The sequence below is a fragment of the Rhopalosiphum padi genome, chromosome 3 (genome assembly GCF_020882245.1).
Source record: "Rhopalosiphum padi isolate XX-2018 chromosome 3, ASM2088224v1, whole genome shotgun sequence".
In the NCBI taxonomy this organism is placed as follows: domain Eukaryota; kingdom Metazoa; phylum Arthropoda; class Insecta; order Hemiptera; family Aphididae; genus Rhopalosiphum; species Rhopalosiphum padi.
The window spans coordinates 43,223,664-43,240,336 of NC_083599.1; the positions used below are offsets into that span (position 1 = coordinate 43,223,664).

A 16,673-nucleotide genomic window follows, 5' to 3' on the forward strand; every position below is an offset into this window, starting at 1 on the left:
GTGCCTCGGTCGTTTATTTTTATTATTATTATCATTATCGTTATTATTATTACTACACTATTTTATTCGTATTTTATTCATACGATTCATTCGTTATCCGGTTGACACTAAGCGAAGGTATATTATGCACTCCAACGGAGGTGAACGAGTTGGCCGCCGTCGCATCGTTTCAATGCTATAATACAATAATAATATATATGCGTGTCGTGTGTATAAACGAAAAAGATTCGGTACGCGCCGAGAAGCACACACGCGAACGACCATCAGTGGGTTCTAATTTATGAAGATGTTTTTTTTTGTTTTTTCCCCCGTCCAATAAAAACGAGGTAATATTGTTGTCATTATCATTATTGTTTTTGCAATGGGTGCGAGAGCTCGTCTCGCGTGAAAAAAATAAAAAAATAATATTATGCCTGCAAGCTATTCTATACACAATGGATGTTCTATAAGATTTAATGTAAGTGTGTATGTGTGTTACGATGAGTAAGTACACGTGCACTCGCATACAGAATATATGATTTTGATCTCGAAAATTTGAGTTCGGATAAAAGAAATATCGTTTTCATTAGGTATATCTTAAACATTTTCGTGTTTTGGATGTCCACATGGAGAAAATTGAATCATTTTGCACAACATTAAAGATAAAACTTGGAATTCCTTCAAACTTTTTTTATACTACTGAAGTGCAATCCACCCAAAGCTTTAAGATACTTTAAAAAAATCGTATGCATCGATTAAATATCACAAAATGTTCTCGGTAATAATTTGGTTCTGATTCGTTGCTCATATATGAAAATATTCGACTGGCAAATGCAAAATACAATGATTTTTTTGACTTGCATCGAAACACAACGACGAGTTTTGTTTTAGATTGTTATCGTACATAGGTATAAACATGCTTCATAAAGCGAGGATATAAATGTGTATAGTTACAACGACGGGGTACCGATTAATCACATGACAATAATATTATTACTGTTCACCGGACGCCACTGGACATCCTTCAAACCAGTCCGTAGATTTATATCGTCAGAGGAAGAATTTTTGACGTAATATAATGGCTATCATAGATTCAACATCTCAAAATGATCTGTACAACCGTGACTATAACTCATAATCGAAAAGCAGATGATGTATGTGTATTCTGTGTATATATGATATGAATATAAAAAAAATTATATTTTAGGGTATTTTTCTTAGTGGTTATTTTTATTAAATTATTAATAAATCTTTTAGGTATTTTAGAGAAAACCTTAAGTCCTACATATTTAGCGGGGGCTATACCCAAAAGCTAAAAATTTTCAGATTGGACTATATAAAACCTATGAGCCACAAATTTCAAGTTTAATTTTAAAGTACTCATTATACTTTTAAGTTTAAAATAAATAAAAATTTTAATAATTACTATTATTTAATTCGTTTTAATATCACTTTAAAAGTTCAATTAATAATGACTATTTGACTAAAATGTATTTATGCATAATAAGAGTTGTTAAAAAGGTAATTTTTTCGTGCTTTTGGTGTTTGGGTAATATATTGTGCTTATGGACTACAGTCGTCAGCGGTGGTCTCGCTAATACACTGTCTTAATATAAGATGTTTTTTACACCTCTACACGCTATTTAACGTAAACAATAAAACGTGTATCATAGTTTTACGCACTTCGTAACATATTATGTTTTTCTTATTATATCGGCTACAAATTCACTACAAGTATTTTTGAGACGATATGACTCCGCGATATACATGTAAGGGATGACAGTAATGATAGTGAGGGGATGGTTACACGCACAATCGATTCAAGTATCTAAAAGAACTTTGTCTGGAATAATAAGATGAGTGCAATATATACATATTGTAATGTTTTGTGTATGTGGACCGTCAACACGACAACGACCACTCCTCAACGGACGGGAGAATAATATATGACCTTGAACTGAATGCCACCGCCGCTCGGCAATCGAACAGGTCAACATCGCGGGACATTCGAAATCGCCGCGTGTGTGTGTATTATGCATAATATACAGATAAAACGTACATCACGCGAGTCGTCGTTTATATTAATGTTTTATTTTTACTTTTATTATTATAGTTTTTTTTTTATACACGAGGCGATTCGTATTTTTTTTTTTTTTTGCGCGTACGCCTCCGCCACCACCTGCAGTTCAACCGTTGCAGTGGCGGCAGCACGTACATGATAATATAATATATAAGTATAAGTATAAGTTCCAAGTGATGTGTGTTTATGTGTATGAACTGTGTACATTCGAGCATAATATTATATATTATAATAATATAGTTGATTAACTCACCATCAGCTCTTCCTTGCACCGTCTCTCCTCTTCGAGTGACATCCGTTTCTCGTGTTTTTTGAAATACTTGCGTTTAGCGGCCTGCAGGTTGAACCACGTGTACGAGAACGCTTTGACGTTGGGCAGCAATGCCTCTATGAACGGATGAAATTCATCCTGTTGGGTAGAGAAAAAAGACTTAGATAGATGTTAAATAGTCATTGTTGTTACACAATCATAATATTGTTGTTGTTGTTGTTATTATTATTATTATTATTATTATTACATTTCACTTCTTTACTACTTAATTATTTAATAGCTATAATATAGACAATAGTATACGTGAAAATGTGAAATCCTTCCCTAAATTTGCAGTTATTGGTTAGGTATTATAAATACACAAGCTAGTGTGTACAGTGTACGTGTACGATCGGACCTCGATTATCACTAAGCAACAGTTCTGAGCACGTGGTGCAGCAGGAGGTGATGCCAATTCGCATCGCACCGCACTGGGTTAGTGGGAATCGCGCACATCGAGATCCTCCGGGACCCAGTGCCAGCCAGACCGTTACAGCCTGCCAAACGCGCACACTTCTATGGTCGTGGTCGTGTCGTCGCCGTGACCCGGTTGGCCAAGACTTCTTATGCAATTGGCATGGTATATCGATGTGTATGCATGCTGGAGAATACGCACGGCATGCGTACGCACACAAACACTAAAATTGGAAACTGCCAAATTTTTTTTTTTTTGATTTTCAAACGGGTTTCGGCAAACGAGACTGTTGTTTACTACAGTGATTCGTATAGGTACTGCATAAGTCTTTCCATTAATGAAATTCAAAATTGTTACATTTATTCATAATAATCATTGTATAACGATATATTACATAATACCAGGTATATTATATTGTATGTAGCATAGGTAAAAAAAGTGATTTTTTATGTACCCAATTACTTCTCAATTACATACTATCTAATTACACACTATTAGTAAATACAGAACAAACCCAAAAAAACACTGGTGTTAAGAATCTATAATGATAACAGATTGATTGAAACAATTTATTACAATGTATATACAAATGTACAATGTACAAATATTGTAAAGTTGGAATGAAAAAGAGAGGTCGTGCAAATTTGCGATCCGCATAAGCTAAATAATTGATGAGTATCAAAATAGTTTGCTGGAGAAATGTGAAGCATGGAAGCGTAAAGCAAATGTTAATGCAGAGTTACATACAATTAGTATGAGGACTAAAAGTGTTGGAAAGTCAATTTTACCAGTTAGAAGGTTGGATAGAAATCTAATATTTGTCACGTGTCTGCAATCAGCGAGACTTCATAGATTTAGGAAATCTTATTTAGAAAACATATTTTTTGAAAACTTTAATATTCTCTAGGACGGCTTTAATCGATTACCTATATAGAGTTGTTGGTGGTATACTAAATCTAAACTATACCTATTAAACTGCAGGCAAAGACTACTTATCTAAAGGTTATAAGTTATATATACCTGATAAATAAAATAATAAAATACAATTATTCCGATTTTAATACTTAACTATTTCTTTGAAATAAAAAGATACAAAAGTACAAATAAATTAAACATCATATTATGTATACTGTACATATTAAATAGTAACTCAATAGTATAACTACAAACAATAAATAACAATTTAAAAAATTAAAAGTAAATTAGTTACCTAGAGGACGTAGTACCCGCATATGTTGTCTCCGTCTATTTATTTATATTGAAAATGTTCGTTTATCAGTTTCAATATTGTGCTGTTAGTTTTGATATTAGAGTAAACTGACCTATTCTACAATTTAAAGGTAAGATTATTATCTAGGGCCCCAGTAACTTTTTATTAATATTATTATTTTTAAGTAAGTTATGATCTTTTTGAAACTGTACATTTTAAAATGATCATAACTTACTTAAAAATAACAATATCAATAAAAGGCTACGTATGGCTCTGAATAATAATCTTACCTTTAAATTGTATAATAAGTCAGTTTACTCTAATATCAAAACTAACAGCAGAATATTTAAACTGGTTAACAAAAATTTGCTATGTCGCACGTTTGTAAGACGGAGACACACATGCGGGTTCTATGTGACTATGTCCTCTTAAATTAGTTAATAATCTACGCATGGTTCTATTAAGTATACAGTACAAGTTTTAGAGTTTTTTTTCCATCTAGACTATACATATAATTTCTTTCTAATAATGCAATATGCTGTATATGAAAAAAAAAACAAAATGTCTTCGTCACCAGTGTTAGATTCTGTTTCCAAATCTTATATTTAGTCAAATATTAATATGCTGTGCGCATGTACCGGTTTATATTTATATCCGGTAGTTTGTACATCTGTGTTTTTTAGTATGGGAACGCGCCTACTGTTATTTTAACTATTTATCGGTAGTTCGATTATTGACTGTACAATAACTTGACAGTTCCGTGAGAAATAAATCGCATAATGGGTCAACCGGAGAACAACGCGCACTTTGCTATTGGCAAAACAATATCGTTAGACAAAAACACGTACCTATACATCATATTGAAATCGTGTCGACGACATATTTTGAATTTATATTCTCTGATAATATTACGGCAAATCGTAATTATTTTATTAACATTTTCTACATGACACTTGCCAGTATAAAACATAAGTGTATTAATGTAAATACCTATTATTTTATAGTATTCTACATTGATCCATTCAAATAATATCTGTTCCAACTAAACTTTTCCACAAATAAATGTATACAAATCAAACTAGATGTAACTGCAAAATTATATTTTAGATGATATTTTATAAATGAGATTATGATTAAAAAAATATAATTTATTTATTGATTAAATTATAAACGAAACGTTGATCAATTATATAAAATGGAAAACTATGCAAAAGTCTAAAACCATTATGGTTACAACTTTAAAATACATTTATATATAAACCATTAATAAAATATTAATTAAACAAAATAAAAATAATTCAAAAATAATGATTTCTAGAATAAAATTTGTTATTTCCGAGATGACAAATAAATGTGATAATAGCCTGACATTTATACATGAGACCTAAGTCATTGGCATTTATTTTGAAATTATTAATTATTATTTAGAGACGGAAATCGAGCAAATCAACAACAATATACGTATCAATATTTAATATTTATACGTAGTAATCGCATCGATAATAAGTAAGTTGTCGGGCGGGTTAGAGGAAGCGTTCGCGAACGGCTTGCATCACGGTGACGACGACTCGCGACGTCCTGTTGGTCTGTAGTCCTGGTGGTGGTGGTTCGGTAGTGATGGTTGTTATTTCGACTCGGCCTCTGAACAAAACGCACATGTTCGTCAAGAAAAAAAAACAAACACGCATACACATACGCAGATCGCAATGACTTGAACCATGTGCGATGCGTATGAAAATAATATTACGTACACCTATATATACATAATATATTATATCCATGTGTGTGTTAGCATTAGTATAATATCCCACACATGTGTTGTGAGCGTGGTAAACATTATTTAATATAGAGTCGATAGCCTCGGCTTGCAAACATCAAATCGGCGTTGTACGCCTGTAAAAAGTCTTTTTATATACGAACTGGCATATTCCATTATAATCAGTAATCGTTTTTGTTTTTCGTTGTAAATAATATATAGGGTGATTAACTCAATTGTGCTGACCCCTAATTTTTTTCCTTAATTAATAAATATATTCAAATTTATATTTTTGGAACTATTTGGCTTACCTGATGACCCTATTTTCAAAATGCTTAGATTTTTTTATACTATTTAAATAATAAATAGTGTCTTGTAGTGATAAGTCCCAACCTTATTCAAATGAGAAGCATTATTTTTCCTATACATTATTAAGTAGCTGATAATGTTTAAAAATGTCGATGTATCCAAAACAACATTTGAACGAAAGTATAATTTTTTAGTTATTTAACTTTGAGTACCTATTTATAGAATATTAGGTCTATACAGGTCTGAAAGTTAACAGACTAATGTAACAGACTCTGATTATTTAAAAATTATAGTAGGTAATTAGTATTAATTTATTAACATATAGAGAAGTAGGACTATGGACTCCTGATATTCAAAGTGAATAACAAATTTTATATCCCTTCCCCCCTTCGTTGATTAAGCTTCGGATACGAACCTGACAAAGATAGATCCAAATAATATAATTTATTATTATTTACTACATATACTATAAAATAGAACACCTATTGTAATACTGTAGCGATTACATATTTTTCAGCTACCTGAAGCACAAAGAATAGACTATAGAGATAGGAGTATAATTTATCCTTTATTGGACAAATTTGGCGTTTATTGAAATCGCACTTTTAATTGTAAATATCATCAAATTCTACATATTTTGAGTTTTATTTACAACATAACATATTATATTATATTTGTATAATATATTCATATAGAATAAAATATAATATTCTTATCCGACATAATATCATTTAAATTTAGTTATAAATGTTTTTTCCAAATGCATTATATTATGTTCTATAGCAGTGGTCGGCAACCGGCGGCCCGTGGCCCACATCCGGCCCACGCCGCTATTGTATACGGCCTGCTTTAAATTTTAGAACGACAACATTTTTTTTATACATTTCATTATCTTAAAGTTTTAGACAGTATTTTTTTTTCGTAGCAACTTATTTAAGAATATCAAATTTTTATTTTTGTCCGCCCCGCGTAATTGTATTAATTTGTGAATGTGGCCTGAGAGTCCAAAAAGGTTGCCGACTTCTGTGCTATAATATAGAATCAATACGACAACATAACCCACGTTATTTCTCTATATTATATATTATATAGAGAGAGCCTATAGGTAATACATGTCTTATTTAAGTCTACTGTGATAATAATACATCATGTGGGTAAACATAATCATGTTCTTACTAATTTTTTAATGTTTACTCTATAGTTTATAATATTGTGTACCTACACAATTAAACAAAATTAAACTTAACAATATATTTGTCGTCTATCCGGAGCACTGTTCACACTGTTTTCGCGTATGTATTCATTCGCTCACGCGAATTCTTGAATATCAACGACCAAATACTAATTTTCCAATCTGTGTGAGATCTAACCTAACCAGTTTGAAGACTACAACCGGTAAACTGATTCTGCGGAATTTCTCTGCGCCGCCCCATCGACAGTGTATTTTTTTCATCAAATGACAATAATGTTATAATATTATTTTATAATAATAATAACATTTTTATGTCCGTACATACATAAAAGAGAGAATGAGGGGAGTAATTTATCAATGTACCTGCAAGACGTGCGACATGTTCGCTGTAGTAAAATCTACAGTATATTCATAAAATGAATATAAGTGCAATTGCTTAATTCAATTGCAAAATAACAACAATATGAATGGAAATAGAAATGAAAATGAAAATACAACATCATTGCCATCATTAAAATATGAACATACAATTTTACAATAAACCGGATTTATAGAATTTTCTCTGGGAAAAAAAACAAAAATGTACATTGTTGTATGATCCAAGCATGTTCAACCCTATTTCTTCTATAGTAATGGATTTATTCAATTTTTGTTTTTTTTAGAATCTAAGTATATTCAATTATTTAAATGTTTTATAACATTTAATAAATATCTTGAGGTAGATCAATTAACAATATGGCTAAAAAAATTTCTTTTTAATTATTTTTGATAAAAGATGATAGATAATATCGTATTTTGTTCTCTCAAAATTATGATAAGAAATATATTATCTTCATAAATTATACTTAAATGTTTGTGGTTTTGACCTGAAGCAATTATTGTATAATATGTGATTAAATAATTAAAATTAAATTTCAAAATAAAATTAAAGCCGTAGGTGGTGCAAATATAGTAGCAGCTAATAATCCATACTGCTGTACTTACTGCACCGGAGTCGGATATATTCGAACTATTAAACAAGCGCGCACTGCACGCGTAGCCCGCGCGATGATCCGTTGGATGTCGCGCGAGCGTTCTCGCTCGCTATTTATAAAACGACGACGGCTGTAAGACTATAGTAGCAGCGGCGGCTGCAGCAGTGGTATACAATAAGGCTTATCCATCAGAGCTATATTGCATAACCACCGCCACATGGGATAAGGTCGTCGACCTTGTTTTCTCCTCTCGTAAAGTAAAAAAAAAAAGAAAAAAAAAATAATAATAAAAAACACACACACATACACACAGGCATCGCAAGATATTATATTATGTACGTTTTACACGGGACACCCACATTCCCCCGCGGTGATCACTGTGCGACGACCGGGTAACATGATACCGCGGTCGATCGTCCGAAGAATGTACCGGCAACCATATTATAATATTCTCGCGTATTATATATAGGTACACCTACAATCTACATACGCGTGTGCGATCTCCTTTGAACCGCGCACAAACTTCCTAAGTGCAAATCAGAAAGGTAAAAAAAACATTTTACTCGGCAACGGCGTTGGTATATATCGAAAAATATTATGATCTAATGTGGTATTATTATAACTATTTATATTCAGGAGAATTAAGATGCGCATGCGCCGCAAACGTTTAACATATTATACCTCTAATATAAATACGATGATCGCGTGGTTGTCAAGTTGTAGTGGTGACAGTATCGTGTGTGTGTGTGTGTGTGTGTGTGTGTGCGTCCCATAAGATTTTTTTTATTTAGTTGTTGTAAAACATAGAACTAGCTTTGGAGTAAATAGTATTACAGGTAGATATTATAATATTGTGAGTTAAAAAAAAAAACGAGGAAAAAAATTAAATGCATATTGTCGATAAATGTCAAGGAACGTCCGCGCTCGGCGACTAGTTTGGACCACCGAATGAACCCACACACACACACACACACACACATGTATAAAACTAGCGCGTGTCACCGATGACCATACAATGCACTGGCTCTTCCGATCGACAACGGAAATTGGTGGACCGTCAGCTGTAGTGATACTTTATTGTATCGATTGTACTCGATATTCCGAGAAATAACAACATTATTTATTAAAAAATATTGATATTTCAAATTTTCGTAGTATTGAATTATAATAATGAATACACATTTCTATAATATTGAAACTGCCATAATATTAGCGATTATGCACATAAATATCTATTATTTTAATAATAATCCATACACGAATAAAAATTCATCACATACCAATGCTCAAAAATTTTATATTAAAAATAGAATGAAAATATTGGCAAAATAACATTTTTTTTTGTTTAAGTTTTTTGTTGGGGTTTGTTAAATGTGCTGTACTATAAGATTCGTTTTAAAACAAAATGTCAAAATACTTGGGTCGTAAAGAAAATTTGAACAATTAATCAATATCAGTTTAGGATTTTAAATTTATTATTCAACTTAATTTATGAAACGTATTTTACAAATTTATAACAACGATGTAATATCGCTCTTAAATCGTCAGATTGATAGTTTGATACGCAATTTCAATTAAATATGTGCCCAAATATAATAATATAATATTATTATAATATATATGATTTTTTTCATGATAACATTTATTTATGCTTTGAAAGATAATCTTAAATGCGATTATTCAATAATAATAGTCCCATAAAAGTTTTACTGCGCAAATAGGATATCATTTCGACATAAAATTTTATTGTAGTTTTATCGAAATATTATACCAAAGAGTATAAAGATAATCTATCTATACACAATGATTATAGTTTAAAATCTCATATCAATTTCACTATATTATACTGTATTCGAAGAATACATTATACTAAATATAATTAGGTATATATGCATTAAGAAATGTTATTAAGTATTAATATTTTATTTTAAATGGTACGTTAAAATACATAGTCTCTCTCTCTCTCGATTTAAGACAGCAAAAAAAGAGCGCCCTTCAAGGATACTGAATATAATTTTTATGAAAGTGACATTTTAATTTTTTGCATCTGGAGAAAATTTTTATACTTACACCACTAGTTAAAAATATAATTCCTTTTTGAATGTCCTCATTTTCCAATACTATGGATTATGTAAACATTTATGAATAACGTAAATATTATTATTATTTTAAGAAATAGCAAAAGTATTAAGTATTGTAAACCTTTTAATTAAAAAAAAATATATATTGCCTAAATAAATTCGTTGGCAGCGTCGATTATCACTACAAAGAGATTATTAAAATAATACTTAGGTACTATATATAATATATATTAATAATATTATGAGAACGTCCATCTCACTCGACGTTAGAAATTAGTATCCAATAACACGCACACATGCAAAAAAACACACGTGACAGGTTGTTTTAGCGTGGGCTTCACGTGTATATAATATTATATTATGTTTAATTTAAATCTTTGACACAGATGATTAATCAAACATAATTCTTTTAACTCCAAATGTTCGACCGGTATGAGTAAATTAGAAAAATATGTTTTTTTTTTCGAATCTCAGTAAAAAACGCAAAGATTAGAAGATTATTTAAATATTATAATATTTTTAAAATATATTTATGTGTATTTATGTAAGCTAAATACAAATTATGCAATAAATAGTGTTCAACTGAAACTTTCGTTTTTATACATTTTATTCAAAAGCTTTTTAAAAGACTTTAATTGACATTCCTAAGTATTATACACCACCACAGTATTGATTCCAAATTACTTTTTTTTATTTATAGTATTTTTAAATTACATAATATAGCAATGTAGATGTGTATAGAAATCGAATAAATGTACTTAATTAAATTATATTATCTTATAGTCTATACTCTATAATATTGAGTTTTTAAACTACAATGTAATATTTTTTATCCTGGAATTCTGAATAATGAATTACCATTGAAATGTATATTAAAAATTCCGGCAGTCACTTTGAAACATAAGTTTATTTCGAATATTTATAAATGATTTTTAACATAATGTCTCTCGAAATTGTACAATGAACTACATACAGCAATATAAATAATATTGTATAACGTTGTCCAAAACCGACTGTGCACCGGTGCGGTGGAGGCGGTAATGACGTGACTATCATTTGAGACAGGACGACAGCAGTCACCGCGGTGCAAGAAGGGTGCCGTGTTTGCGGCGACCACGGCGACGAGTGCGTAACAGTTACAGAGGGTAGTTTTATATTTATTATATATAGCGTGTATATATAGATAAAGGGTATCATAACCGCAAGCGTATATTATTATCGTACAAACGCGAGGTCGAGCGCGTATCATTTATATTCTTTCGAACACCACCGCCACCGCGGCCGATCTAAAAGTGGATGCGTATATTCCATTTGCATATGATTTTCGCCAGAGAACGACATGTTGGCATACGCACACGCACACACACAGACACATACGTGTTTTAGTGTATACATACATATTATTATATCGGAGAGCAATAAACAACTGCCCCTGGGGTGGGTGCGCGCAGACGATTTTTATATATAACGTACAGTCTCATTCTCGGTCGCGTCTCGCCCGCCCGAATAGTAATAAATAGTAGTTTGTACTTGGCGTATTAATGCGATTGCCTTTTCGTATTTTTTTTTCTTCTTCTTATGTTCTCCGTTCCCGCCGCCGATGCACATTTTCTCCGAAACGAGCAGATAAGATCTAGAGGAACGTATACGCGCCGTCGTCACGCGTATAACTCTCGACAGCAAACGCGCGAGGAAGGGTGCCACCGCCGTACTCGGCATGCTTGCTAACGCGAATTAAGGGATATAACGGCGTAATCTTTTTTTTCCGTTATTTTTTTTTTTGCCCCTGGATTTTCAATGCGGATTTCAGCACCGCGTTTACATAAGGATTTTTAACCACCGATTCCGTCGCCCCAGCGGGTTATAAAGTCTTCACGGCACGATTACCGTTGTAATGTTTATATATTGAAGTACATAATGTATATGTTTATTTAGGAATGAAGTTTTTAATAGATTTTTTTCTGATGTAACTACGAAAACCAACTTGTCGGGCACCTTTTAATTAGGTATAAAATTTTTACTTCAATATTCTTAATGAACGCTCGTTTTTTATTGATATAATATTCTTACACGATAGTTGTATAATATATTGCATTACATTAATACGAACACCATTCATATTATAAAACCTATCATTATATACTGTAGAAAACAATTTTATTTTTTTTATATTAGCTATAATCACAGTTATATGTAAAGGTACCTACGCATTGTTACGCAAACGTGTAAATATCACGTAATATTATAATAATTTATCATCATGAACAATAGGTATAGTTTGTGCAGTACTTAAATTCAAATGGATATAATATAATATAATATAACCGTATAAATATATTTTATACATTATCGTGTAGCAAACACTCGTAAGTAATACAATTTGCCCGTTATTGTTAACACCAATACCTGCAGTTTAAAATTTAAATTGAATTCGGTTTCGTTTAACTGTACACAATACAGGAGATGCGTACAACTAGATAAGACGTGACAAGTGTCTCTTGATTGGTAAATCTAATAAACCGTTCTGGAAACTGAAGTACGGTAAATGAAAACGAGATAAACGGCACGAGCTGCCACAGTTAACGCGTAACCTTAATTTAAATTTCACTATAACATTTGAAATGAATAGACGATTTCTGGCCGAACGTTAATAATGTATAGAATTATAAACTATATATATATTTGTTATGAGATCACGTATATAATAATTTATTATTATGTAGATAATATTTAGAGAAACTTTTCAAATTCATTTTATCTTATTTTTAGAAACGAGTTCAAATATAGTAACATTATAATTTTAGTAGTATGTAACAATATATAGTATACGCGTAGTCATACAAAAAAACTACCTCACTGCTTACTGCTTAAAACTGTACACATCTAACACGAATTTCAAGAGTTAAATATATGGCGTAAATAAACCATAAAAGGAAATTTTTATTCTACTCTTGTGTTTCAATGATGATGTCATCAAGACGCTATTAGACAGGATAAATCAAGAGAAAATCGTCCAAAAAATGCAATCGAAAATTGTTAAAATGTGACCCACGTTTACTATACCTACTATACGCGTCTATCTATTTCTGTAAATAAGTGCGTACAAATATACAATAAGTCAATAACTAATAATTAATAACTATAATATGATTTAACGTACAGTCTGAAACGCCTATGATATTATAATGTCGGAAGGGAGAGAGTAGTGGTTATCGATCGATGTTTATCTATTTTTATATCTCTCTCACCCTCTCTATAATTTCTCTCCCTCACACGCTTTCTATCTCACTCACTATCCTCTATATATATAATTGTAATAAACGATCCTATTAATTAAACGGCACGGGCCGCAGAAACGTCGGCGGCGGCGGGAGTCGAGTGCCGGCGGATTACACGCAAAGGGACGTTTGCAAAGGAGTGTCCGAGCGCGTACCGACTTTTGGACATCGCGTAGGAGGTACTCGCGTGTGTATATATAACGTACAACGCGAACGACCGTCGATTGTGCATAAATCCTATATCTGTGAACGAGGGCACCGTATATTGTCCGTGTATAGTTTGTGTGTGTGTGTGTGTAGATTTCCTTGCCCTTTTCGAACACAGCCGCTTATAACGACGATTTACGCCATGAGTACGCGTTTTAGTTTTATTCGAGAATTTCCTGAAACATTTCCCCTCACTCGTGTCACCGCAAATCCGGCATGTAAATAACGTGTGTACGCCGCGCGGACAAGGGCCCCACGCACTACAACCGTACGTCGTACACGATAAACATAAGTTTTTTCCCCTTTTTGAGTATTTTTACTTTTATTATTATCCGGAAAATAAAATCACGGGCACATATTATATAGTGTGTGTAATGCAAAAAGTCTCTTCGCGAGAAAAAGTCATTCAATCGTGTGCCTGTATTTGTATATACCTACATTATACATACGTCAATCAGTGCATTCGCGAAATTAGCTTTAAAAGAAAAAATAGTTAATATAACCGTCAAGTATAATATAATAATTATATTATAAATGTACGCGTAGTATCTAAACAAAATATTTTTTTTTGTCTTTTTATACTAATTAACCTGGATTTTTTTGATTTTTAACAGAATTTTCCGTTTTTTTTTCAGAAATAGGTACCCCACCTAACCTAATATATTATGTATTACCACATATGATTAGAACCAACGAAATGTATGTGTTGTGTAGTATGACGTAATAATAATGCGATATATGAATTCTTAAATATAATTTAGTAATGTGTGATATTATAATTTATTTTTGCTAACATATATCATTGAAGTGAATACAAACAAAATATAATTTTTTCTATTTCTAAGGAATCAATACAGCCTTCTAAAAAGTAATGTTTTATGGTTAAAATATTACAATTGGCGTTATGTGACATTCAATAAAATATGTGTTTTTATCAAATTATTATAAAAACAAAATATAATTTTGTACATAGAAAATACCGATAGTAGTTTTCTTTGTACAAATCCTTCATACACGGAAATAAATAATAATTGAACGATAAATTATTGTTTTAAAATTTACCAGTTGGAAACAGCCGCAGTATTATTATTACCTAATACCAGTAATACCTATACTTGACAATGTGGAAACAAATCAAAACACTATTAAGTTGTAAAGTTAGTATAGAAAATGATCTATTATATTTGAACATTTTACTTATACCTATACTTATATAGTTACGTACACTTAAGTCCGTTATAATTTATAGTTCTTCCAGTAATTATAAGAATAATTACTCTATGCGTAAACCGAGTAATTGAAATAGGCAAATAGGCATTAAAAAAAAATAATAAGTAACGGTCGATAAATAAATATTATGTAGATAGGTAAATGTGATTAATATTATAAAAGCACGTCTTAATTGTGGTTATAATATTATTATTATAGAAGTCACAGATAAAGTATAACCAATATATCAATAAGAACGATATCGAATGTAAATAATATAGTATATAGCACTATTATTGTTATAATAGCACAATCGCGGAAATTCAATCGCAACGTTCTTTAGATGAAATTCGCTCTGCGTCCCTCAGTTAGTTGTTTTATAAAACTGTAAATGACACGTATAGGAGCGGTCGTAGCAGCAGCAGAGACCATGTGAATTATTCTCGGCAGAACGTTTGAAAACACAATGGAAGGACCCAAAGACCGACCATATACACAATAATATAATAATATGCCCTCGTATATACGCCGCAGACGCGGGTCGGAAAGTTGTAATAACCGATGCCCGAACACGTTAAACACCATCACTGCCATCCCCGTTCGTGTTTGTTGACCCCTTTTATATTATAAATATATATATATATATTTTCACCAATTCGCGTCGTTCTTGTCCAGGCCCGAACACGACCGCCGAACCGTCCAAAAAGCCTGCCTGCACGGTGGCGACAGACAAAACGGTTTCGACGTTTCACAATAATGGCTCATTGTTTTTTTCTTTTTGTTTTTTATCTTCCTGAAATTAATTTTAATTTTTTTAATTTATTGGACGCGTAAACTTATGCCGCGAGAACCACCGGAGTATTTCCCTCTAGTGTTTTTTTAAATTTATTTAATTTATTGTATTTAGGTCGGATGTTTTATATTTTTTTCAATATTTTTTTAAGTACCTAAACTTTGGTTTGAAAACGCAGCAATAAATTTCGGTCAACGCAGCGGTTTTATTTAGCCACCCATACTTTCACCCCCCCCCCCCCGTCATCGCATCGCTCTGATTTCCCGCTCACGCGCCCACTGACTCTCTTTTTTCATTTTTATCCCCAAGCATCCTCTTGCGCCGCAGTGGTCCATTGGATCCTCTAAATGGTACACATTATATGAGAAAATTGTGTTCAATGTAATATCGTTGTTATGGGTCTTAATAGCAACCAAATGTACTGACGCGAAAACGAGCATATAAATTACAGCTGCAGTGTATGGACGAGAAAACAATTAGAATTCAGTTGATGACAATATATAAATTAGAATTATGGTTAAACATTAAAAATGATTAATATCAATATTATTAAAAATAAAAGCAATAGGGTGATTTGGAGTTGTTGCACTTTATGTACTTATATATACTAAATTATTAGATGGAACATAGTGTATATAATATGTCGGATCGTTGTAACTCGTACAAATCAAATCGAACTTATTACTTTGATTACTTAATAAGTGTATATTATTTATTGTATTTAAATGCAGATAAAGTCATTTTTAACACGTCCACCATTAACAACAATGTACATATATGTATATATTATATATCATATAATAGCATACAGTATCGCATATATTTACAAATAGTATCCATTTATATTCTGCAATGACATCGTCTGCAGTAGTAAGCGAAA

General features: G+C 31.6%; 1 protein-coding gene across 9 annotated transcripts in view; it reads right to left on the reverse strand.

Moving 5' to 3' along the window:
• LOC132923992 (nuclear factor 1 X-type) overlaps positions 1–16,673 on the reverse strand; it is a 142,788-nt gene that overhangs the window by 107,119 nt on the left and 18,996 nt on the right. For all 9 annotated transcript variants that reach the window (XM_060988038.1, XM_060988034.1, XM_060988036.1 and 6 more), the window contains exon 2: positions 2,313–2,468. In XM_060988038.1, the coding sequence (XP_060844021.1) occupies positions 2,313–2,468 (156 nt within the window). The remainder of the gene's footprint in view (positions 1–2,312; positions 2,469–16,673) is intronic.